This window comes from Chelonia mydas, chromosome 14 (assembly GCF_015237465.2).
Source record: "Chelonia mydas isolate rCheMyd1 chromosome 14, rCheMyd1.pri.v2, whole genome shotgun sequence".
NCBI classification, from domain to species: domain Eukaryota; kingdom Metazoa; phylum Chordata; order Testudines; family Cheloniidae; genus Chelonia; species Chelonia mydas.
The window spans coordinates 37,720,984-37,745,596 of NC_051254.2; the positions used below are offsets into that span (position 1 = coordinate 37,720,984).

General features: G+C 43.7%; 1 protein-coding gene across 1 annotated transcript in view; it reads right to left on the reverse strand.

Moving 5' to 3' along the window:
* LOC102936186 (butyrophilin-like protein 2) overlaps positions 1 to 14,167 on the reverse strand; it is a 1,677,894-nt gene extending 1,663,727 nt beyond the window's left edge. The window contains 5 exon segments of the mRNA XM_043528084.1: positions 1,786 to 1,890; positions 5,374 to 5,655; positions 7,813 to 8,160; positions 10,295 to 10,411; positions 13,776 to 14,167. Of these exon segments, the coding sequence (XP_043384019.1) occupies positions 1,786 to 1,890; positions 5,374 to 5,655; positions 7,813 to 8,160; positions 10,295 to 10,400 (841 nt within the window). The 5' untranslated portion in view covers positions 10,401 to 10,411; positions 13,776 to 14,167.
* Positions 14,168 to 24,613: the final 10,446 nt, after the last annotated feature.

The window sequence follows — 24,613 nt, forward strand, 5'->3', positions numbered from 1 at the left end:
TTTGCCTCTAACCACCTGATTTACTCTGTCTAGCCATGGGGGCATTTTTTTTGTCCTTTTACAGTTTTGTTTTATTAATAGTATTTACTATTATTTGGGGTATATAAATACACACAAAGGGGTCAAGGAAAATGACTCATCCCTCTTCCTCTTCTCCCAAGGGGCACAGTTCATGCAGTTCACCTCAGATCACAGTCACAGCTCTGCCAAGTTGCTCCCATGGATCCCCTCCACCCTTTAGTACAGCTGCACCTAACAGTGAATGCAGCTAGAGTGCATGCAGATAATTTCCAGTGGCTACTGCCCGCACCAGAGGGGGCAGAGTAAAGGTCATGAGGGCAAATACCTCGACTCTGTATTCCCTGTTTTTCCAGCTTGTCACTCTGGAAGAGTACAAGATACCATAAGGCAACTGCATTAAGAAAGGTTTTAGTCAGTGAGTTTAATCCCCTTTCCATAGCCCCTTCTTCCCTCACTGCAGCTCCAAACCTCTTTCCCTTGCTCCTCTGCTCCCTAATTCCCGCTCCTCCCCAGTGAGCATTTACATGTGGAATTTATTTTCTTTTCAAAAATATCAGCGCAACCTCTAAGTATTCTGCTGTACTCAGATTACATTTTCCCCAAAATAAAAACCCCTCTTATAGTAAGGCACCTTCCAATTTCTATCCATGATTAAACCTTTGTGGGTCTGGACTTGTGGAAATTAGTTTAGCTCCATTGATTTCAATAGCATGATTTTGCTTTATACCAGTGGATCATCTGACCGAACAGGTCATTTCTGTACAAAGCCCCCTTTTTTGTTGTTGCTCGTAAAGTTTTCATATCACCCTCTGATGTGCAATTTCCTCATATTTAGGCTTTAACATTTTTTAAAATGTTAAATTGAATAGTAAATCTTCTGGTAGAACAGGAAAACACCACCACCACCGTGCTATGGGGATACAACCATGTACAAAAGATTGACTTATGGAAAGAGGAAGAATGAGACTTACCAAATGGCTGTGATTTCTTTTCCTCATTCAAGAACACATTTATTTATTTACCCTACTGGATATTCCACAGGGAGCACCAACGCAGCATGAGGGTGCACTGCACTTTATTAGCAAAAACTGATTTTAAGTATATCTATCAGGCTTTGCAGTGTCATGTGGGAAGTGAGACCAAAGACAGATATAAGTGACCCCAGAGAACTGGGAGACAGAATTCTGAGCAGGATGCAGATAACACAGCTTTGATCTGAGTCTCTGGTTCAGCCCCAGTGCCCAATTTTCTCCTCCTTCCAATTCCATTTCCCTCTACCCCCTCCATACATAGAAATGTCCTAAATGCAACAGACCATGACAAGATTGTATCTTGCACAACACCCCGCACAAGGGAGTAAGGGGGAAATGAAATTCCTTAGTCCCATGCATGGGCTCCCTGGATCCTTGCATTGGATTGGGGGAGGCTCTGCTGGCAAAATATGCACCACCGCAAAGGTGGGTGGTGAATGGACAAAGAGCAGCGGACAGTGGACTGAGCTTTCACTCCTCACTACAATGCTGCAATCAAGTATTAGGGGAGAAGTCCTCCGTGCCTGGAGCCAGGAACTGGTGCAGATTACCATCCCTCCCCCGCCCCGAACCAAAGGGGAACCTTAGTAACATTTCCTTCCCTGTGCTGCTGGCGGTGGTGTAGTCAGATGCTTCCCATCACGCCTGGCCCAGTGTCAAATCTTTCACTGTACTCATTTCTTTGAAGAAAATGTCTTGTGAATTACACTGTATTTCCTGCTCCTAAAGTTACCTTTGATCTTGAAGAGATAAGCACTAAGGGCAAAGGAACCAAGCAAAACCACCAGGATCACACCCAGATCCACCATCCAGGGATTCACCTTTGGGAAAAAGGGATCTGAAAAAACAAAATCCCAGAGGGACTCATATTACTCTGTAAGTAGGAACAAAAAACAAATGACTCCATTTCATATAATGCCAACCCCAGTGGGACTTGTCTAAAACAAAGGCACGGCATAAAATACCAGAAACTGATGTTAAAAATGACTCCAACCAAGACAGCCATCAAATTTGTACATCAGTGTATGAGTGAACCTGGTTTGATTTGCAATGAGGGGCAACATTCTCCAGTCCATTGGGCAGTGGGATGGGATTTGTGAGACCAGAGTTCTGGTCCCAGATTTGCTGGTGACCTGCTGTGTGACCTTGGACAAGTCCTTTCCATCTCTGTGGCTCCATTTCCTCTCCAGTCTTTTTTGTGTCTGATTATTTAGAGACTTTTTCTTTGTAGCAGGAACCAGCTCTCACTCTGTTTTTTGTTGTTGTTGTTGTTTTTTGCAGTGCTCAGCACAGCAGGGCTACAATCTCATGTGAGGTATCTAACAGGTATCTAACATAATACTGCTGCTAGCAATAGCAGCGACCATGAGTCAGAGTGCTGCAGGGTTAAAGTCATTGATCAGAGTGGTGTTATGCCAGGGGAGAACACGGCTATCAACGTTAACGAACACAGAAATTGCCAGGTTGTCTGAAAAATTGCTTGTCAATCCACTGTCTCCCCCCAAATCTTTCAATGAATCATAATCACAATTCATCCAGACTTATTGTGCAGGAAACTGCTGTCATCCTCCTGTTTAAACCTCAGGTCTAAATCTCACCCTTCTTCCTATACAACATCTCCCAGGTCTGACCTTTTCTCTCTGCCCACACTTCCCAAACTCTGGTCTAAACCTCAATCATCCCACATCTTCACTGCTGTGATCTCCTCCTCCCAGGCCTCAGTGCTCCACTCCAAATCAAATTGATGCAAAATACCTCTGCTAAGACGTCATTACTCTGACTATATTATCGGCCCCTTTAAATCCCTCCATTAGCTCCCCTCTTCCAATGCATCAGACACATTTCTTGTCCTCACTTACAAAGCCCTCCAGGTTAGCCCCACTCCAGTATATCATCACCAGAGTGATTCCCTGTTTACTTCACCAGTGATGCCAACTTACAATTTTCTACTTCTTCAACCAAGTATTTTGTGCTTTCACACAAACCGCCCCTTAAGAGTGGGGAAAACTCCAGTCAGAATCTATAAAGTCAATATCTTGTCCTGCTTTCAGTCTCTCCTCGAAGTCATCTCTGCAATGATGCAACCTGAGAATGGCTAGGCAGGTGGTGAGCTGTGATAATCACTATTTGCAGTCAAGGATTTAAGAAATGATAGGTGGTGGTGGTATCTTTGTCCCACTGAACTCAATAAAAGTTTTGCCATTAACTTCAGTGGGCCAAAGATTTCCATGGGGGGTGAGCCTCACAACAGAGTTAAGTGCTGTTCCCTCACCCCAAAGCGGTCAATAGATTATCTAACAATCAGACATCTATGTATGAGTGGGGAGGATATTTGGCTGTTTGTCTACTGTGCCTTCCTTTTACTGTTCACTCAAACACAGTTAAAGGATTAGAGTGAGAGATTCAAAATCTCCTAAATCAAAGAAAGCAAATGGAAAATAACACATTCTTCAGACAGGTCAATTCCCTCATAATTTCTGGTAATTCACCACTGTCATATAATGATAAGTTTTGTACAAAGTATGCCTTGTAAGGTACCATTCTAAGTCTTGATTTGTCAAACATTAATATCTTGTTGGATTGTATATATTGTCATGTATGTGAAGTTATTAAGTTTTGCTGTATGTGTGTTACTGAAAGATGTTGTAAAAATCCACAACTGGTCTTTCAAGTACAATGAAGAAGCTAGACAGTGCTAATGACCCATCAGCTAAGACAATGGACCATGGAAAAGGCTTATCCTCAACTGTGTATGCTTCAGACAGATTATGGATGATGGCTGCTATGACTCATCAAGCATGCAGGGGCATGCGACCAGGCTACATGATACTGACCTCCATTGGGGTACCTGTATTTTTCCACAAACTGGGCTGGGAACTTAGCTTGAAACAAAGGGGCTCTCACTATACGGAAAGACTATAAAAGATAGGGTGTGACATCACCAAGGTGCTCACTCCCTCTGCAAATCAACACTAGAGGAACAAAGATTGAACTGGGGGAAGTACTGACCCCAGGCTAAAAAGATTTCTAGCCTGTGTATGGAAACCTGATGGTACTATTGACGCTGCTTGATTCAAATCCTGTCTGGTATATTAGGCTTAGATTGCGTTTGTTTATTTCCTAGGTGATCTACTTTGATCTGTTTGCTATCACTTCTAATCACTTAAAATCTATCTTTCTGTAGTTAATAAATCTATTATACATTTTTTACCTAAAACAGTGTGGTATGAGTGAAGTGCTTGGGAAAAATCTCAGCTCAGGTAAAGGTTGTGTGCATATTCCTCTCCACATAGAGGTAGGGGCGAACTGGGTAATTATTTTTCCCCGTGTTTAATTTCCTAGGTAACCTGATTTGTTCTGTTTGCTACCACTTACAATCACTTAATCTTTCTGTAGTTAATAAACTTGTTTTATGTTTTTATCTTAACCACTGTGTGTTTGATTGAAGAGTTTGGGAAAAATCTTAGCTCGGTTAACAAAGGCTGTTGCATATCTTCCCCACATTGTGGGGGGGGCGGGGGAAGTGGATTAATTTGAATGAGCTTGCACCATACAGACCCCTGTGCTGTGCAAGATGGTAGAATTCTGGGTTTAAACTCCAGTAGGGATGCAGAGTTGGGAATCTGGGAAATTGGCTGGTGCCTCTATTGTTGATCCATGAGCAGTTTAGGTAAAGCACTCAGGTTACTCCCCTGCCTGTGTGAATGCTGGTGGAAGTGCAGGACCAGGAGTGGTCTGCAGCTTGTCACAGCAGCACAGTGTGAGAGGGAGCCCAGGCTGGTATAACAGAGGGCTCAGCTGTACCCCAGTTCCAGTTGACAATTTCAAAAGTGCCTAATGTCTAGTCTACCATAGAAAAAACTTTTTGCCAGAACAGCTATATCAGTTGGGGATGTGAATTTTTATCAATATAGTTAGGCTGTTTGGGGAACCGGCATAAGCTATACCAGCAAAAGTGCAGTTTTGCCAGTATAGTTGTGTCCATACTAGAAGTGTTTTGCCGGTAGAGCCATCCAGGCAAAATCTTCCTAGTGTAGACAAGGCTAAATTATTGATGTGTACAAGTCCTATCAACATTCAAGGTACTTTTGCGAGGGCAGGGGGAAATCACACCATTAACTAACTGGGTTTCTTGCTATTTGTGTTTGTTTTAAATACACACTTTAGCCTTCATTGCTATTGATTAGTACATAAGAATGGCCATACTGGATCAGACCAAAGGTCCATCTACCCCAATATCCTGTCTTCAGACAGTGGCCAATACAGGGTTGTCATCTTTTTTCTGTTGCTGTTCAGTGTGTGGTTTTTGACGGTTACTGACCTGATATATAAAATAATGATTCCTTTTCCAGGCTGAGGTGGGTGTTCCTGACCAAACAGGACAAGTTATGATTTGAATTTTCTGTTATAATGATAGAAGTTTCTGTTTTATACAGTCCGCTGGCTTCTCGGGAATTTGTCTGAGAGGATGAAGGTAAGGGCTGTCCCTTGAGATCTCTCCACAGCACTTCGGGCTCTGGGTACCATCCAGTTGATCGGCACACCACTCGGATCCCTCCATCCTGGTAATCCTCAACAAAGATATGAGGAGCAGAACCTGAAGCTAGAGATAAATGAATAAATCCATGTTGATTTATGCACATATTGAGCCTTGAGGATAAGAATTTAAACTTCCCCTTTATTCCCAGTGCTCATGGGCTCAGGAAACTATATGAACAAGAAATTGTAATTATTTCATAGAGGTGAAGGGAAACCTTTCTCTTCAATATTCTTCCATCCCAGGATCCACATAGAGCACAGAACAGCATTTCTGGATTATATGAACCCCTTTAATTGATAATTTAGTTTAGCAGATTTAAAAAAAAAAAGAGAGAGAGAAAAATAAACCTTGTATTTCAAATATACCTTCAGGTGAAATGCCTTCTCTTTGATCATATTCTGTCTAATCTACCTGGCCCTGCAAATACAGTATCAGAGCAGAAGGGGAGAAATTTCTGGACATCCCCTTGAGCATAACCATCTTGAACTGCCTCATGATTGGTGAAAATCAGTGGAGACTAGCCTGCCACAGGATCAAGTCTTCCTCTTCATTCTGGTGAAGGCTACATAAAACTTTGAACGTGATACCAGAGTGTCTCAGGGACAGCGGATCACTAGGTTCTCTTTTTTCAGATGTGGAGTATCTAGTGCCCATAGGATATTGAATGGGCATTCCTGACCAGAACGGATGTGACTAGTTTGTATAACTAATTCCAAGTTAAAGTGAAGACTGTGCAGGTTTGTCCCACCATAAAGGTCTGTCCCATCATTTAGTGTTGGAAGGGTATTTGCATATAGGGCCGATTACCTCAGGAAAATTTAGTCCTGGGCATTAGAGTTTAACTATGTGAAAACAGGAAATTGGGTTTTATTTCTCTGTTTGACTCTCTTCCTCCATACCCTGAAAGTGACAAAACAGTTAGATGACTATTGATGAAGAAGGCACAATAATTCAAGAGCCCTTTCTCTAATTGTCTTCACATTTGGTACAAATATTCTGCCTCAGCAATGGACCATGGGTAAAATGTTCAAAGTCACCAGACTTAGGAACTTAAGTCCTATTTTCAAAAGTGACACGCTGGAGTTCCTGTGAGGAAATGAATGAGGGCTTGTCTACTTTAAAAAAATAAATAAATAAAAGGTTTGTGAACATTAACTGTTGCAGAATAGTTATTCTGAAATAATTGTGGCCACATGGCTGTCTTTTACCTATTTTCCTTTCAATCAGTGTGTAAACAGGGCACAGACATTTTGAAATAGACACTCAGCATTCTGGGTAGGTATCCTATGGCACTTTGCCCTGCTGCTGGGCTTTATGCATTCTGGGATTTCTGTCCTGGTGCACTGTGGGATACCTACCAGAAGCCACCAGAATTCTGTGATTTGGGGTCACAGTAGCAAATTCTCATGAATTCTCTTCACACATCATGTGATTCTTCTGGTTTTTGTGAGTCAGTACAATTTTCAAACTGCTGTCAGCCAGCATGGCAGGAACATGCTGTGTACCATGGTCCAGGCACTCATTAACACCCAGAGGCTGTTGCACATGTATTTGTGATCACATAACCCGGTGGCTTTGGGAGTCTGCCACCAAGCTACTGCAGCAATTTCAGTAGAGGAGGAGGAGAAGGAGGAAGTAACTTAGCAGGTAATTGTAGAAAAAAAAATATTTCTTGGAGCAGCTTTGCTTGACTGAGCGCTGTGTTGTGAGCTCAGGAAGCCAGCACCGACTAGTAAGAAAGGCTCATGATGTGGTCCTGGGATGACCAGCAATGGAGGCAGAATGGCCAGATGACAAGGGGTACTTTCCTAGAGATCTGGGCAGCGCTCACACCAACGTGAGAGCTCCCCTCCGTGCGGAGGAGCACGTCGCCATCTGGCACTTCACCCTCCCCGATTGCTACCAGTCAGTAACTCACCAACTTGGTGTTGGTAGCTCAGCCGCCAGGGCTGTTGTCGTGGAGGCATGCACTGCTATAAAGAAGGTGCTGATGGCAGAGGTCATAAAGCCTGGCCATGCACAGGGGATTTGCATGGCTTTTAACATGGATTATCCAATTTGCACTAACTGGGCAGTTCTTTTGGAAGAATTGCATCATGTGAACACAGCCCATTTTCATTAAAAAGTGTTGCAGTAAGTGCAAAATAAACCCCAGGGTTGACAAGCCCTTCAAATCACTCAGAGCCATCCCAGAGAGAAATACAGACACTAGATACTGACCTGCCACCTTTAGTTCCAGTCGTGCTTCTTCATAAAAGATACCGTCTAGAACAAAACACCTGTACTGTCCTTCATCAGAGAGTCTGATACTGAAAATTCTCAAGGCAACACTCCCATTAGTCAGACCATCTTTCCAAAGCTCTGTCCTTCCCTGATATTCTGGCATCTGCTGCCTGTACTGATCCTTTCCATCACTATAGCAATGAACAAATGGGAAGAGCTGGGACCGGAACCATGTCACCTCCATGTTCTCAGCGCTCATCCTGGGGGACAGGTGACAGGGTAACACAATCTCTTCACCCACAATGGCAGTGACAGGGTGGTCCGGTCCAACCACTTTAAACTGTGCTGTGGAATGTACCCGGAGATAAAGAAAATTAACTCAGAGAGAAGATCATGTACATTTAATCAGTGGTACACACAAGACAGGTCCTGTTTTATGTATTTTATATTCCATGGAGCTGTTTCATAGATTCAAAGGCCAGAAGGAACCATTGTGATCACCTGGTCGGACCTGCATAACATAGGCCATTGAATTTTCCTAGGGCCAAGCGCTAGCCTTCCCTGACGGGGAAGTGAATCCAGACTATGGCAATGACGGCACCAAATGCTGATCACTAGGACACCAGGGAGAAGTGTTCTGTGAATGAACACTCTGGGTTATGAATTTACATTTGGATTTTTCAAGAAAAAAATGTATTTGTGTAATTGTTATTCATATATATATATATATATAATATATAAATATAAATAAATGCTGACATATTCTCAGTGCTCATCCTGGGGAGCAGGGTACCAAATCGTAATCACTGACAATGGCAGTGACAGCATGATCAGGTCTAATCATCGTACGCTGTGTTGTTAAAGGTACCAGGGCTGGCCCTACACCAAATGACGTCTCAGGCGAGGAGCATCTTTGGCACCCCGCCCCCTCCATTTGTTAAACCTTTGAATACCTTATTTTTCTAATCTAATTTGTAGCTCATCTCATGACTTTGATGCACAATTTATCTCTGTCACATAAGATGATACATTTTCATGCTAGGATCTGTAAATCTTACTGAAACTTTTTAGTTTTAAGAATAACGGAAATGTACTAACATCAAGAAATTGAACTGCGCACCAACTCTGGGTGGACAAGTATTAACCAGTGTGACAGCAGGTGACAGACTTAGAACGTTAACAGGGCCACATTTAGGGGCATTTTACTTCAAACATTCTATTTTCCCTTTTATCGCTACCAACAAAAACAGCACCCTGAGCCTGGCACCCCCCAAGCCCGGCACCCCAGGCAGTCCCCTGTCCCTAAATCCGGCCCTGACCAGGACACAAAAGAAAAGCCATTCAAAGAGAAAAAATATTTTACATCTGCCCCCTCAGTTCTGCTGCCCCTGGCAGTAGCGTGCTTTGCCTGGAGAGTAGGATTAGGCCTGGTAAACTAGGGAAAGTGGAGGATATTTTAAGTGGCTGGGAACCTGATCCCAATCCTGCTGACGTCAATGGAAAGAATCACAGTGATTTCAGTGGGATTTGGATCAGCACCTCAGGGCCTTGCCAGCTTTCGGTGCTCAGGTTTCCAGTGTGGGAATCCCGTTATCACCTGAGGACTAGTTGGCAGTTCCTGCAGGCTGTCACTTCCTGTTTCCTTATCTGTGCTCTTCAAACAGGATTCTGTGACCCTAGCGCTGGGATCTGCTCTGGCTCCCAGTATATTTCTGGTGCAATTCAAGGTGTTTGGTTTTTGGCACATGAAGCACTGAATGGTTTAGGACCAGGCGACCACCTCTCTCCTCATGTGATACAAGGGTGGCAGAGAGCAGCTGGGATGCTCAGTCTTACAGTCTCACTGGTTTTAGTGGGAGAAGAATGGTGGTGGGAAGCTTTCAGTGAAGGATCTTCAGCGCTGTAACACCCCATTGGTCTGGTACATCTACAGTCCATTCTCTGTCGGGAAGGGAATGGATGGAAGAGGACGTAATTGAGATAAGGTGTGTTGGGGAGCTTTTAGTTCTGAAGGCTTAGGGAGGCAGGAAGGTGTTTTTAAAACAAACCAAACAAAACCAACCAACCAACCTGCTCTTGGTCCCTTCACCTTTGTATATGCAACTAAAGAGAGAGCGATGGGCTCTTATTTATAAATATAAAACCTAATCATTTTAATGGTTTAGGTTTGTATTACTCTGCAGTAAAAGAGCATCCATCCAATGAGCCGGGCCTTCTTGGCAATCTTTACAAAAGACATGGATGAACAAACAGACTGCAAATTACCCCAAGGTCAGATCAAATAGTCCAGCAACAACAGAAACACAACAAGTAAGGGCCCGCTCCTGCTCTGTGCTTACATTTACACACTGGGATTACTTCCCTTGACTTCAATGGGACTGCTCGCAGTGCATAACGTTAAGCCCATTTGTAAGGCACTGCAGGCCTGGGGCCTAAACAAAAACCTATAAGAAGCAGCAGAGGCCGTGAGGATTCCTACCTGGTTCCAACTTCTGAACATAAACAGTTATAAAATAAATAATAAAACCAGGCAGAGAGGAGATGAATCCAGAGCTGTGGCAGAACCAGAGAACCTTCATCTTCATTGAAACATCATCTAGACAACAGGAAGAGTAAAAAGAACACAACAACAGTATAACTTAATGAGTAGCCTGCAGTGATTAGGACAAGCTGGATATTAGAGTTTGAGGAATAGAAGATAGCAAAGGACACATTAAATAAAAATAGGGATAAATGCATTGTTATGTGAACTCATTTGCATATTATGAAGTGACAGCAGTCATCCCATAGTCTGCGCAAAAAAGAGCAGATCAGTGTAAAATGATATTAATGTCCCATGACCCGAAAAAAAAATGAAAAAAAAAGAGAGATAGAGAGAAGGAACTCCCCTGAATGTGAATTAAGGGCAGGATTTTGAAAATCACTGAGTACTGGCCGAATTGTGCCCCACTGAAGTCAACGGGAAAACTTGAAATGACTAACAGGGGCAGCAAGGTTAGACCAATATTGAGAGCTTTTAATAATCTGACCCTAAAATAGTAGGTGTCAGGATATTTCCTTCTGGTGATTAGAATGACAGCTTTTTTTTTTCTTCACAACAATCTCATAACCCCTCTCTCTCAGACACAGATTTTTCTGTTCCCATCGTGGGAAATAATAAGCCAATGTAATAGGCAAAGTTGAATATGCTGTAAATAAAACATAGCAGGTGGGGAATATATAGGAACAGAACACGTTATGAGAGTTTGTTTTTATTGCCATAGCATGTAGGCATCAGTCACTGATCCGGACACCATTGAGCGAAGCTCTGTACAAAACATGTAACAAAATCCAGATCTCTGCTCATGGAGGCGATCCCCTCACTCATGAATCTCTATTGTTCCACACGGACAAATACATGTGTTGTTGTTTTTTTTAAAGTTGCCTTTTGGTATCTGAGATTTTAGGTCACACTCAGGTCATATTCTCAAGCTTTTTTCTGCAATCACAAGGGCTAGAAACTTTCTTTAAAAATTAAAACTGAAATTCTCTCATAATCACAGGACAAGAACAGCTGGGGTTTTAAGGAAAATATCAAATATTTCAAGACTCATGATAAAATTATGAGAGAATTGACACCACTTGCCTATATTTCAATATATTTCATTAAACAATAAATGGCATTCAAATAAATGGCATTCAAAACAATGCAGAAATAATCACAAAAGTTTTCTTGTGATTGATTTAAAAAAATATTTCAAAATGAATGTTATTTCAAGTAGATTACAAATGACAAGTTCAAACTAAAAGGAATGAAAATTTTTACTATTATTATTATTATTATTATTATTATTTTGATGAAAAATAATTCCCCTTTTTTTAATCGTGCCCAGAGATACCCTCATGAATTTTCCCCGCTGATGGCTTTTCACACAGGGAATAACCTGTCTCACAGTTTGTAACATGGGCCTTTCTTGCCATTATGCCATCAAATCTTCCCTAAAGCCCAGGACCATAAAATCACCCCTGCTAACCACCCTTCTACAGCTCTGTGGCCACAAAGATAGGAGGCAACATTAAGTTATCACAGGATAACAATGCAATGTGTACAAACTGATCACTCAGTTGGTTGTTGTGGATCCCTTGACATGCATACAGAAGACCAATACCAAGCTACAAGTGGTGACATCCCCTCATTGTCTAATTGCATTAAAGATTCTGGCCCAGATTCAGTCATTAAGTCCGTTCCTATTCAGCCCTACATTTCAAAGGGTGCTTCACTTTGGGCACATGCTTAATTCCCACTGATCTCAAAATGAATAAATTTCAGAGTAATAGAGTGTTAGTCTGTATTCGCAAAAAGAAAAGGAGTACTTGTGGCACCTTAGAGACTAACCAATTTATTTGAGCATAAGCTTTCGTGAGCTACAGCTCACTTCATCGGATGCATACTGTGGAAAGTGTAGAAGATCTTTTTATACACACAACGCATGAAAAAATACCTTCCCCCACCCCACTCTCCTGGTAGCAGTAGCTTATCTAAAGTGATCTAAAGCATGTAAGGCCCTCACCCAGGGACCCATGCCACTAAGTATTAATACTTGTCCCCAGCCTCTCCCAATTCACAGAGTTTTGGAACCCATGACCCTTGCCTAGCGAGTGCTACTTAGTTTATGGTGAGTCCCTCCATCATAACAAAAGGCCAAGTACAGTTCCAAGCACAGTTCCCATAATCAGGGTAATAACAATTTATTCTTCCTGCCCCAATAACAGAGACACTGGGGATCCTACAGCAGCCAAATTGACCATTTGGGCAGCTATGGCCTCATTCTAGGCGGGGTGGGTGTGCCTGTGCAAATGAGATCAGCCCCTGAAGTTCTTTTCCACAACTTGCCACACCTCACCACCAGATGTCAGGGTGGAGCTCATCCTGACACTGCTTACAAAAAGAATAAATGGACACAAATCAGATGTCAAGAATTATAACATTCATAAACCAGTTGGAGAACACTTCAATCTCTCTGGTCACGCGATTACAGACATGAAAGTTGCGATATTACAACAAAAAAACTTCAAAACCAGACTCCAACGAGAGACTGTTGAATTGGAATTCATTTGCAAATTGGATACAATTAACTTAGGCTTGAATAGAGACTGGGAGTGGCTAAGTCATTATGCAAGGTAACCTATTTCCCCTTGTTTTTTCCTACTCCCCCCGTCAGACGTTCTTGTTAAACCCTGGATTTGTGCTGGAAATGGCCCACCTTGATTATCATACACATTGTAAGGAGAGTGATCACTTTAGATAAGCTATTACCAGCAGGAGAGTGGGGTGGGGGGAGGTATTTTTTCATGCTTTGTGTGTATAAAAAGATCTCCTACACTTTCCACAGTATGCATCCGATGAAGTGAGCTGTAGCTCATGAAAGCTTATGCTCAAATAAATTGGTTAGTCTCTAAGGTGCCACAAGTACTCCTTTTCTTAAAATGAATAAAGTAATTTGTTTCCATTGATTCTGGACAAAACTGGACGTTTTTTTCTTTAAAGTATCAGAAGCAAAAGGACTCAGCCCCACAGTCAGCTCGAAAACTACTGACAACAAGCAGGCGAGGAAACTTTACTGATTGCCACTGAGTTTGCAGCCCCATGTTTCTTCCTGTATTCTAAATACAGGAAGTTACTTTGTTACAAATCTCCCTTTAACCTCACTAAAAACTGGATTCGGCCCAGGGTTCTTGAGTGAAACACAATAACAGAGGAAACGAATGACCTAGTGAATGTACTGTAAAAATCCGGCAGTGCTAGGAAACTGATCTGAAATGGAGTTTGAGAATATGTCATTTTGAATGTACATATGAGGTACTGTTTCCATAAAGAGCAAAACAAATTCTCATGGGATTATCAAGTCTTTGTGTTATTAACAATCTGTCCAAGAAAAAGTCCTGAATATTATAAAGTTAAGTATCCAAAGTTCACCTACCTGATTGATCCTTCTAAGACGTTTCATGGTGCTTAGGGAGCGGTCTGTCCTTCTGAAAGCCTCAGGCTTTGTCGAGATAGTCCCCTCAAACTATAAATTATTTCATTTTATCAAGATGCCCGGCTACTTCTGGGTATCAAATAGCTGCCGTTTGATCATAGCCATTTCTAGCAGGGTTGGTTTTTTATTTTATTGTTTTTAAAGAATCCTGTTGTTGTTCCACACAGATAAACGTACCGTCCTCTGGCAGCATTTACGGAGTTTGAAAGCGAAAGTAACAGAGGGACTCGGAAATGGCGGCAAGTGCAACCCCGGGCGGAGTCTGAGAATCTCCTCTGAAAGAAACAGCCACGTGGCTGCTGAGGGAGAACTGGCCGGGCCGGAAGAGTCAAAGTTTCTGGGGCTCCAAATGACCTGAATACAGGAGTGATTCTGAAGAGACTGGCTCTTGCTTTTGGGTGAACTGTAGTAAATGCCACAAATAATCATCACCTGTTACATTATGTCACCAGAATCAATATTCCCCTGTGGACAGTTAGAAATAATATGAACAATACCTATGCAATGCGAAACTGGAATAGAGGGTGAACTTCATTCTTTATGACTGTAACATCAGAAGATTGAAGCCCTGACTCTCCGTATGGACAAGACTCAGTCTGAGGCCGAAAAGAGAAGTTAGAGAAGAGAATAGCATTAAGGAATCCTGAGTTCTGACTGGATACCAAGCAACATTCTATCCTGGAATAAGTGATAGGTTGGAAATACTAATAGTGACACTGTAACCCGCATTCTTCATAGAAATGTTATTATTATATGATTATGGTGTAACTAAAATATGTTTTATGCAACATGGGTCATGTAAGATGTCGTTGGAAAGGTACGGACTATGGATACTGAATATGATTATCCTGTTTGTACGCATGTATCAATTCTGTATCTAAAGTTAGAGATATTGACTATGTAGCAATTACAACGTTGTTTGCACCTGGGGAACGCCCACTAGACAGTATGCACTCAACCTGGATGGGCCTTTCGGAAGGACAGTAGAGCTGTGAAGATACTAATCTCCCTGCTTCCTGAGAAGTTTCCTGGGAGGCTCCTTTGACACTGCAAGGTCAGGTGATCCTGTTACCTGGCACTGGCCACCATCTTAACCTGATACTTTCCCCCTGGGATGGGTGTAGGTCAGACTAGGAGACAAAGGATTCCTGCCATATACTAAAGCTATATAGGGGAAGGAGTGACACCATCAATGATTCTTCTCGGTCTCTGCGCCCAAAGAAACACTTGGAAACACCTGAGAAACAAGGACTGAACTGGGGAGAAGGGCTGGATGCAGGTTAGAAGGATTTCTAGCCTGTGAATGAAACACCTGGGAAACCCAAGCTGTGAAGCTAATGCAGCTTGTGCCTTGTGAATCTGCCAACCTGTTTGCATCATCACTTAAGATGACAATCTGCTGTTTTTAACCAACCTCTTTAGTATATAAAGCTTAGATTGTGGGAGTTGTTTGTTTGTTTATTTGCTAAGTAATCAGCTTTGATCTAAACAACGAGGAGTCCTGTGGCACCTTAAAGACTAACACATGTATTTGGGCATAAGCTTTGGTAGGCTGGAACCCATTTTATCAGATGCATGAAGTGGAAACTTTAGTTTGGCAGTGTGACGATGCTAGTTCTGGTGAGACCCAACTGAGAGTGCCAATTCAGGACAAATTGCTTAAAGCAGGTCAGTTACAGCCCAAGGCTGGGGTTTCTGTGCACACCAAGACAAATCAAACCAGCCAAACAGAGAAGACTTTGGTTTTACCCCACTGGCTAACCACAAGTCACACAAGCAATTCCCTTAGACACTCCAGTTTCCCAGTATCACCACCAGTGCCACTCGTTATGGGGACAAATGGTTATGAAAACCAATACCCCAGTAAAAGAAAAAAGGTTCTCTTGATCCCAAAGGACCAAGCCCCAGACCCCGGTCAATATACAGATCAGATCTTACCCACAAATCACGCAGTTGCCAATCCTTTAGAATCTAAAAGTTTATTCATAAAAAGGAAAAGGATATAGACGAGAGCTAGAATTGGTTAAATGGAGTCAATTACATACAGTAATGGCAAAGTGTTGGTTCAGGCTTGCAGCAGTGATAGAATAAACTGCAGGTTCAAATCAAGTCTCTGGAGAACATCCACAGCTGGGATGGGTCTTTCAGTCCTTGGTTCAAAGCTTCAGTGTAGCAAAGTCCCTCCAGAGCTCAGAAGCAGGATTGAAGACAAGATGGAGGAGCTGCAGCCGCTTTTTATATTCTCTTGCCATGTGGTCTGTCTTTCTTTGTTCCAAAGACAAGCTGTCCATCACCTGGCCTGGAAACACCTCAGAGTTCTGTCCACAGGCAGGTCCCTGCATGTGTTGCTGAGTCCCAAGGCGTGTCTGCCTTCTCTCAGTGGGTCAGTTGTATAGCTCATGGTCCTTAATGAGCCATCAAGCAGGCTAGGCAGAGCTGACACCAACTTGACTGGGGTGTCACCCAGAAGCATAGCATAAGTTTGAAATACAGTCAGTACAGAGCCAATACTTATATCTTTAAATACAAAAATGATACATGCAAACAGATAGCATAATCATAAAGAGTAAACCATAACCTCATCTTAGACACCTTATTTGACCCCCTTTATACAAGTTTTGGTGCCACTACAGGACCTTGGTTGCAACAATGTTCTATATGGTCCCAGTTCAAGTCAATAACGTCACAGCCAGGTATATATATACATGCAAAGATGGGTGTGTTACGTTACTATGTGGAGGACCAGTGCTAACAAGGTCAAGTCAATCAGAGTGAATGTGGCCTACTCCTAATAGTTGATGAGAAGGTGTGAATATCAAAAGGGAAAATTACTTCTTGTAGTGAGCTAGCCACTCCCAGTCTCTATTCACACCCAGTCTGATAGTGTTACATTTGCATATGAATTCATAAGGGGGGAAAAGGAGCTGTGCATCTCTCCCCACACATTAAGGGAGGGGGCAAATTTCATGAGCTTACGCTGTGTAGCTGCCTATACAGCGCAAGACAATATAACTTTGGGTTCATGCTCCAGAAGGGTTTTGTGCACTTGAGTGCTGGGCAACTCCCTGAGCAGAGGCTCCCCCCACAGAGCTGATGGCAGTCTCTGTGTGATTCTACAGCTGGGTGTGGCCCTACCTATGTGTGTGCTGGGGAAGGCTGGCGGGCCTGGCTCAGTGGAATCCCAGTACCTGAGGTGGCAGCCCAGAAGTGGGATCCAACCCCTCACACTAATATTTACTAAACCACATCACAGACATAATACCTCTAAATAAAGAGTATTGACAGTTACACACAGGTAGGTTTGCCAGCTCTCCCAGACTGAACGGACCGGATGCCATTGATGCAAAATGGTGTCGGGTCCGGGAAAGTTGGCAGCCCTACACACAGACTGTGGTGCATTAGTCACTGGACCAATGGATCCTATGCCAGGGGCCACAGCCAACTGTGGGACCACTGGAAGCGCTCCCATGCCCTGACCCGCTCATCTGCCTGGTGCTCCTGTGGGGGAGCATGGGGGAGAGGGGAGGGAGACTGCAGGCAAAAGGGGTGGGGAGAGGCCCCCACTTGCTCTGGCCCAGGACCCCACAAACCCCTAATGTGCCACTGCACACAGGGCTGTCTCTGACTCTGGAGAAGTGAATATGATTATATTTTAGCTACACTGTCATAAATATAAAGGTTTCAGAGTAACAGCCATGTTAGTCTGTATTCGCAAAAAGAAAAGGAGTACTTGTGGCACCTTAGCGACTAACCAATTTATTTGAGCATGAGCTTTCGTGAGCTACAGCTCACTTCATCGGATGCATACTGTGGAAAATGCAGAAGACATTATATACACAGAGACCATGAAACAACACCTCCCCCCTCCCCACTCTCCTGCTGGTAATTACCAGCAGGAGAGTGGGGAGGGGGGAGGTGTTGTTTCATGGTCTCTGTGTATATAATGTCTTCTGCATTTTCCACAGTATGCATCCGATGAAGTGAGCTGTAGCTCACGAAAGCTCATGCTCAAATAAATTGGTTAGTCGCTAAGGTGCCACAAGTACTCCTTTTCTTTTTATAAATATAAAGGGAAGGGTATCCACTTTTCTGTATACTGTGCTATAAAATCCCTCCTGGCCAGAGGCAAAACCCTTTCACCTGTAAAGGGTTGAGAAGCTAAGATAACCTCGCTGGCACCTGACCAAAATGACCAATGAGGAGACAAGATACTTTCAAATCTGGAGCGGGGGGAAACAAAGGGTTTGTCTGTCTGTGTGATGCTTTAGCCGGGAACAGATCAGGAATGCAGCCTTACAACTGTTAGTTAGGAAGTAATCTAGCTAGAAATGTGTTAGATTTCCTTTTTTCTAATGGCTGGTAAAATAAGCAGTGCTGGATGGAATGTATATTCCTGTTTTTGTGTCTTTTTGTAACTTAAGGTTTTGCCTAGAGGGATTCTCTATGTTTGTTTGTTTTTTCTGCCTCTTTCGCTGCCTCCATAGCTCTCTGGTGTGATTCCAGTGCAATGAACTGTAATCTGTTGGGGATCTTGGGGCAGTTGGCCTTTACATGCCCCGGCTTGTTACATTTAAAACATTGTCCAGCTGATGGGTCACTGGAGCAAGGTGGGTTGCTGGAGAATGGCGTGGCGTGACGATAAGGTGTCTGAAGTGTTCCTTGGTGTGTAGTTGGGGTCTTGGGCTGCCCCCGGTAGTAGGGTGTGGTCTGAGGGTGTCCCTTCTGGTATCCGCTCCAACTGTGACCAGGGACCCCCGTCCAGATTTGAAAGTATCTTGTCTCCTCACTGGTCATTTTGGTCAGGTGCCAGCGAGGTTATCTTAGCTTCTTAACTTTTTCCAGGTTAAAGGGTTTTGCCTCTGGCCAGGAGGGATTTTATAGCAGAGTATACAGAAAGGTGGTTACCCTTCCCTTTATATTTATGACATACACTTTTATCATTAACATCTGAACCCATCATTAAAATATTATACCTCTCCAGCTAGTTTCTTCTAGCTCCTCCTTCATTCTTTCTCTTTTCAGTTTCTCTTGCCTAGCAGTGGCAGGAGGTGCTGGGGAGAGCTAGAAAACCCTGCCCGGAAGAGAAAAGCAAACGATGTCTGGGGAAGTTGCTGAGCTGGAAACTCCACCCGAGAAAAATAAGAAAGGTCAAAGCTTGAGGAGCCTGAGGAATTCAAGCGGCTGCTTCTTCCCCATTTGGCACCAGACTCCTGAAGACATTGGCTCTCTCTGGGGCCTGCTCTGGGTTTAGTGACTAGCTCTGCTCTGACACAGTTCTCTAGCTCTGGCAGACGTCTGGCTCCTTGCAGACATTCTGGGCCAATGTTACTGTTATTTAATCATGCTGTGATTGGACACATGGGTGCAGCTGGGAAGTGAGAACTGGCTCCGTTGCTGCAAATATGTTTCTCTGAGCCCTGCTGCTCCTTGGCAGCCAGATGCCAGGCCCTAGTGATTTAAACCAGGAGCAGACAGATAAAAATCACACCCCTGATACCACTGGGAGTGAAAGAGCTTCAACTTTGTCCCAGTTTGTCCCTTATCTGAAAGAGATGGTCTCCTGCAGCAGTTCCCCTCCCATTAACATGCCTGAGGCCACTGCTGGAATTGCTGCTGTGGGGAAGAAATCTATAGTTCATTCCATTCTAGCTGCCTTTGAATGTGATGTATCAGCCCGAAAAAAGATGGAAGCTCAGAGCCGTGTGCCCTGCAGAGCTCCCAAATTCTTGGGGTTTGTGGAATGTTCCTCATTCAAGCGCCTTCTGTTGCATGTCAAAGGCAGGTACCATGACACAGACACCTGTGAAAGGAGAGACCCCTATCAAGTGCCCTGCAGTCCACTGCACTAGACGCCACGAGTGTGAGGGTTTGAGTCTCATTTCTACAGGCTTGTGCTTGTATTGCCCTGAACATCCTAATCCTTGTTAGTGATAAAACCTCATATCCCCTCAAAAGCAGTTAAGCATTAGACATGTTCCCTCCATGCTTCACCATTAAGGTAGCGGGGAAGTGTGATATTTTGGGAAATCTGCCTTTACACCTTATGAATGCTGGTTGCTGTTGTGGGTGGTTGTTAATGTATTTTTGAATGTCTCTGTGAATTCCACTGTTTCTGGCAGCACCTTCATCTGATACACACCAGACAGAGGACAATAGGCAGCGCTTAACCTAAATGGCCGTGCTTTGACCACACAACTGTTATGCTACCTAGCAATTGTATCCTAAGGGAAACCTGTTTTCCACCTGCCCTCTGCAGGCGGCTGGTGTCGGAGGAATGGAATGTTACGGAGCAGAAATCCAAGGTGTGATGCTAGCTTTTAAAAACCACAGAAGCAGGGGAGGTCAGGAGAATACTCCCAGAGAGCCACACAGAACAGGAAGCACTGGGCAGGAGAGAAGAACGGGTAAGGACTGGCCAAGGTCAGAGTAGAAGAGCTGGGGAAGAAGCCTCCAGGTTTCAGCACACAAGGGATGCCCGGCAACAGAAGGATGCTGGGTGAACTCTGACCCCAGCCCAAAGAGTGCTCTGGAGTAGGGAGGAAACATGTGGGTAGAGTTTGGTTTTGTGTAGGTCTGTGTGATGCTTGTGCTGTTAAAGGGCAACGCTGTGTTTGAGTCCTGTGAAAAGTCAGTCTGTTATGTGCTACACTTACCACATGCCCCTAAAAGAGTTAGCCTGTAACCCAGCAGGCTCACCCCTCGGATGGGATGCTGGGAGAAGGTGTGTTTCAGCTACTGGGGTAGCCTGGGGGTCACTGGTGGACGGTAGCCTAAGGCAGGTGGGCTGAGGGGCTTCATTTCCATGAATGGGTAAGAGAGTGAGACATACTGCCCAGGAAACATACCAAGGAGGCCAAAATACTGCGTCCTGCTGAAACCCAGGGAAGCTTTAAAACACCCCATGATCCAGGGGCTGGATTCCCCTCATAGCACTCTGGTCGGTGGGGACACTCAACCAGACCTGTGACAAGTGGCTGCACAAGGTCACTGCAGGAGGAACAGAATACTGTTTTGAACACTGTTTGCCAGAAGCTGGGAACGGGCGACAGGGGATGGATGGCTTGATGATTGCCTGCTCTGTTCATTCCCTCTGGGGCACCTGGCATTAGCCACTGTTGGAAGACAGGACACTGGGCTAGATGGACCTTTGGTCTGACCCAGTACGTCTGTTTTTATGTTCTAACCCATAGCAATTAGCCACCCAACAGACCTGCCTATCAGGATTTCTGAATGGTGTATATGGTATTTGGTTACCTATCACTAACCACAACACCACAACAGAGCCCAGGAGAGAACCCAGGAATGCTGATCTCCAGTCTGCTGGAGAGTAAACAGCTGTATATGCTGCAAAATGTGTGTCAAGCACCCCTCCCTCCCCGGGGTTGAGCCACAGAAACAATAGCAATTACTCCTGAAACTCAAGTAATAGACAGGGTGATTTTGTGGTTGCAAGTCATAATTTTCCCCCAAGATTTTTCAATGCTTTATTTCATTCAGACCATAGTTAAACTGTTATAATCTGTAGCTTCTGGTTTGACATGTAACAAACTGCAGGTGTTCCACATTGCAAACAGTTGTCACACATTTTGATTGCTGGCATCATCACACATTGGCCAGTTTGGAGGTTGAAAGTGAGAAACTGGCTCCCTGTTACAGATATTTAATTACATTGTCCATGTGGTTGCAGCTCGGTAATATGCACTGGTGAGATTAGGGTGACCAGATTTTATAGGGACGGTCCCAATATTTGGGCCTTTTTCTTATATAGGCACCTATTACCCCACACCCACTGTCCCAATATTTCACACTTGCTGTCTGGTCAACCTAGGTGAGATTTGAAAGATTTCTCTTTCAAGACCTTCCCATGTCTATGTGTGTGGGGATATGGATCTTTTTCTCCAACCTTGACCCCAGAATTCTGGGCACCCTCTATCAGTCTGCTTTGCAGATTGGGAGGCCATTCTCAGCACAAAAAACGGAGAGAATCATCGCTGGGAGCAATGCTGTTGCCGGTGTTGGTGGCTAACTCAGAGCTGATTTATCCACTGTCACCTTAGGCTCCGCTCACCTGCTCCATGGCTCCAGTGTTATCAGAGAACTTGGGCCCACTTGTTCTGAGTCTGAAGCTACTTTCAGCGACTGCTTCAGGAGACAGAGCTTCAGTCTGGCATCCCATGATTTTCTGGTCTGGGTGGAGAATGAGATGCGGACAGAGCACCTGTCTGAGATGTGAGATTCTCCCAGGTAGAATAGGCATCTGCTGTGTCTGTCTTTCAGTGGGATGAGACCAACCCATGATAGCACAGCTTGAAGCCCATCTTAGAGTCCATCACATGTACAGACACCTCCTCCCCCTCCCCCCGTACAAAGAGGGAGCCCCAGAGAGGGGGTTTGGTCCCAGATTTTCCACGCAGATGAGGATTTCAGGGAGTATGCCGATGAAGGGGGGTAATCTGGAGGAGTTCTGAATTTTCAGATATTTTTAGGAGGAATTAGAATGCTGGAGATTGCTCAGCAGATCAGACTCCGCTAGCTTGTGACTTACTTCCACGGATGGTCAGAGGGACCTGAGGAATGGCAGGAACGCTCCCCCTTGTATTCCCTTGCACAGGAGCACACAGAGGCTCAGGGCATATACATGGCCCCACTGGATAATGCTACCTAAAGGCAGGGGCGGCCCTAGACTAGCTGCCAGCAGCTGGTGCCCTGGGCGAACCATGCAGTCGGCGCCCCCACCCCCAAGCCCCCAGTGCAGATCTAGGCTGAGGTTTTTGGTAAACTGGGAAACATTTGCCCCTTCTTTCCTTTTCATGTTTTTTAAGCATTTTTTTTTAAAACAGAGGCTTAATTATTCGGTTTGTCCATCCGTCCATCTGTCCGACCAATGTTTCTGCGATCAGATAAAATAGAGACATGAAATTTTCAGAACAGATTTGTACACAACAGCTAGATGATATTTCAGTCCTGTAGGATTCATGCAGGGTTCATGCGCTTGGCAACATTCAGGGCACACCTGGAGTGTTGTGTAGGAGCAGTGCACGCACAGCTCCTCTCAAGGGCATGAACCTTGGAAACTCGCCCAAAGGACATGAACCGTGGGAAGCCTCCCAGGACTGGGCTCAAGGCCCGAGAGCAAGGAATGCGGTAGATAGAAATTGGTAAATAAGAATGTTAAACAAAGCCAGTGTATTCCTTTTATCTGTTGGAGTATGTAATGCGCGGGGGGAGAGAAAGAATAAAGGGGAAGGTAGAAAGCTGACAGGCAGAAGTCCGTTGGCAGACCAGCTCGCTTGCTTGCTAAAAGCTCTGTGCTGTCTTGTATTTGAACCGCCACACAGTCCGATTTCAAATAAAAATGCATTACAAATGTTAATTATAATTTTTATTATTACAAATCCAAAATCATCCATTACGCAATCCTGCTTTAACTGCCATTTCCACCACATCCAATATAGAAAGAAATAAGAAAACTCTTCAATGAACTTTAACCTGTATTTACAAAACACTCCAAACAAAAAACACTCTGTGCTCTTAAAACATGATTTTTCTTGCTTTAAGTTTTGAAAATTCAGTCACTAATTCTTTTAGATCCAGTTTTCCAGCTATTTCATGCTCTATTGACATTGTGGCAAGTCCAACAAGTCTCTCTTGCACCATTGTTGAACACAGATATGTTTTTATCAATTTTATCTTTGAGAAGCTACACTCCCCACTAGCTACGGAAACTGGCAAAGTTAAAAGAATGCGTAGAGCTATAAAAATGTTTGGAAAACTGTCTGTGAGTTTATTTTCACAAACAAACTTCAGTACTTCTTCAGGAGTGGAATGTTTCTTAAATCATCTTGAAAAAGCCTGAAGCTCACTAAAGAATTCTGTAGCATCAATGTCTTTTGAATTTTCATGAGTCAATGCCGACTCCAGTGTTATACAAAATTCTCTTATCTGTTTTGCTGTTTTCTTTTGCAAGCTATGGATATCATAGAAAGCCAAATACTGACTGTAGCCGCTGCATCTGTTAAAATCTTTCATCAACTGAGTGAATAGGAGTATCAAGGACTGTGAAGTAGAAATTCACAGAAATTCACAAAAACTGTTGTTTCTTTTGCCAAATGCGAACTGGCTCTGGTTCAAATTCTGTCAGAAAGTCTATTTCTTCAGCAAGCTCGAGAGAATCTACCAGTGTTCTTTCGAACCCTTCATCACTTCTGAATTCCTCCAGAATATTTTTAGTTTGCTGAAGTTTTTGAACAGCAGAATGTATGTTCAAGTTCTTTTCCTGAAGCTGCTTACTAGTGACGTTAATCTCAAAAAGGATATTATACCACAAAATGAGTGACGTCACAAATTTGAACTTGGAAAGGCCATTTGCAAGAGCTTCTGCATCTGAACGTGCCGTATTGCCAGATGAGCCAGTAAAGTTAGTATCATTAGAAATTTCAATTAGGGCATCATGAATGTTTCCAAGTTCATAGCGAAGAGGCTTCAAAGCATCAATGCGACTCTCCCATCTTGTCTGACTAAGTGGTTTCATAGTTAGACAATTCACATGGCGAGTCAGAATCTCCCAACGGCGTGTTGAGCTTGAGAAAAACATGTAAGCACGTTACACCAGGTCAAAGAAACCGCTTGCCTCCAAACAGCATCTAGCACAGGGGTGCGCAAAGTTTTTGGCCCGAGGGCCAGATCTGGTGGGGAAATTACTCAAATGCCATTCAAAATTACATTAGTAAAAGTTAATTTGCTTAACTGATTTGTCACCAAAATTGCACAAGTCCCCC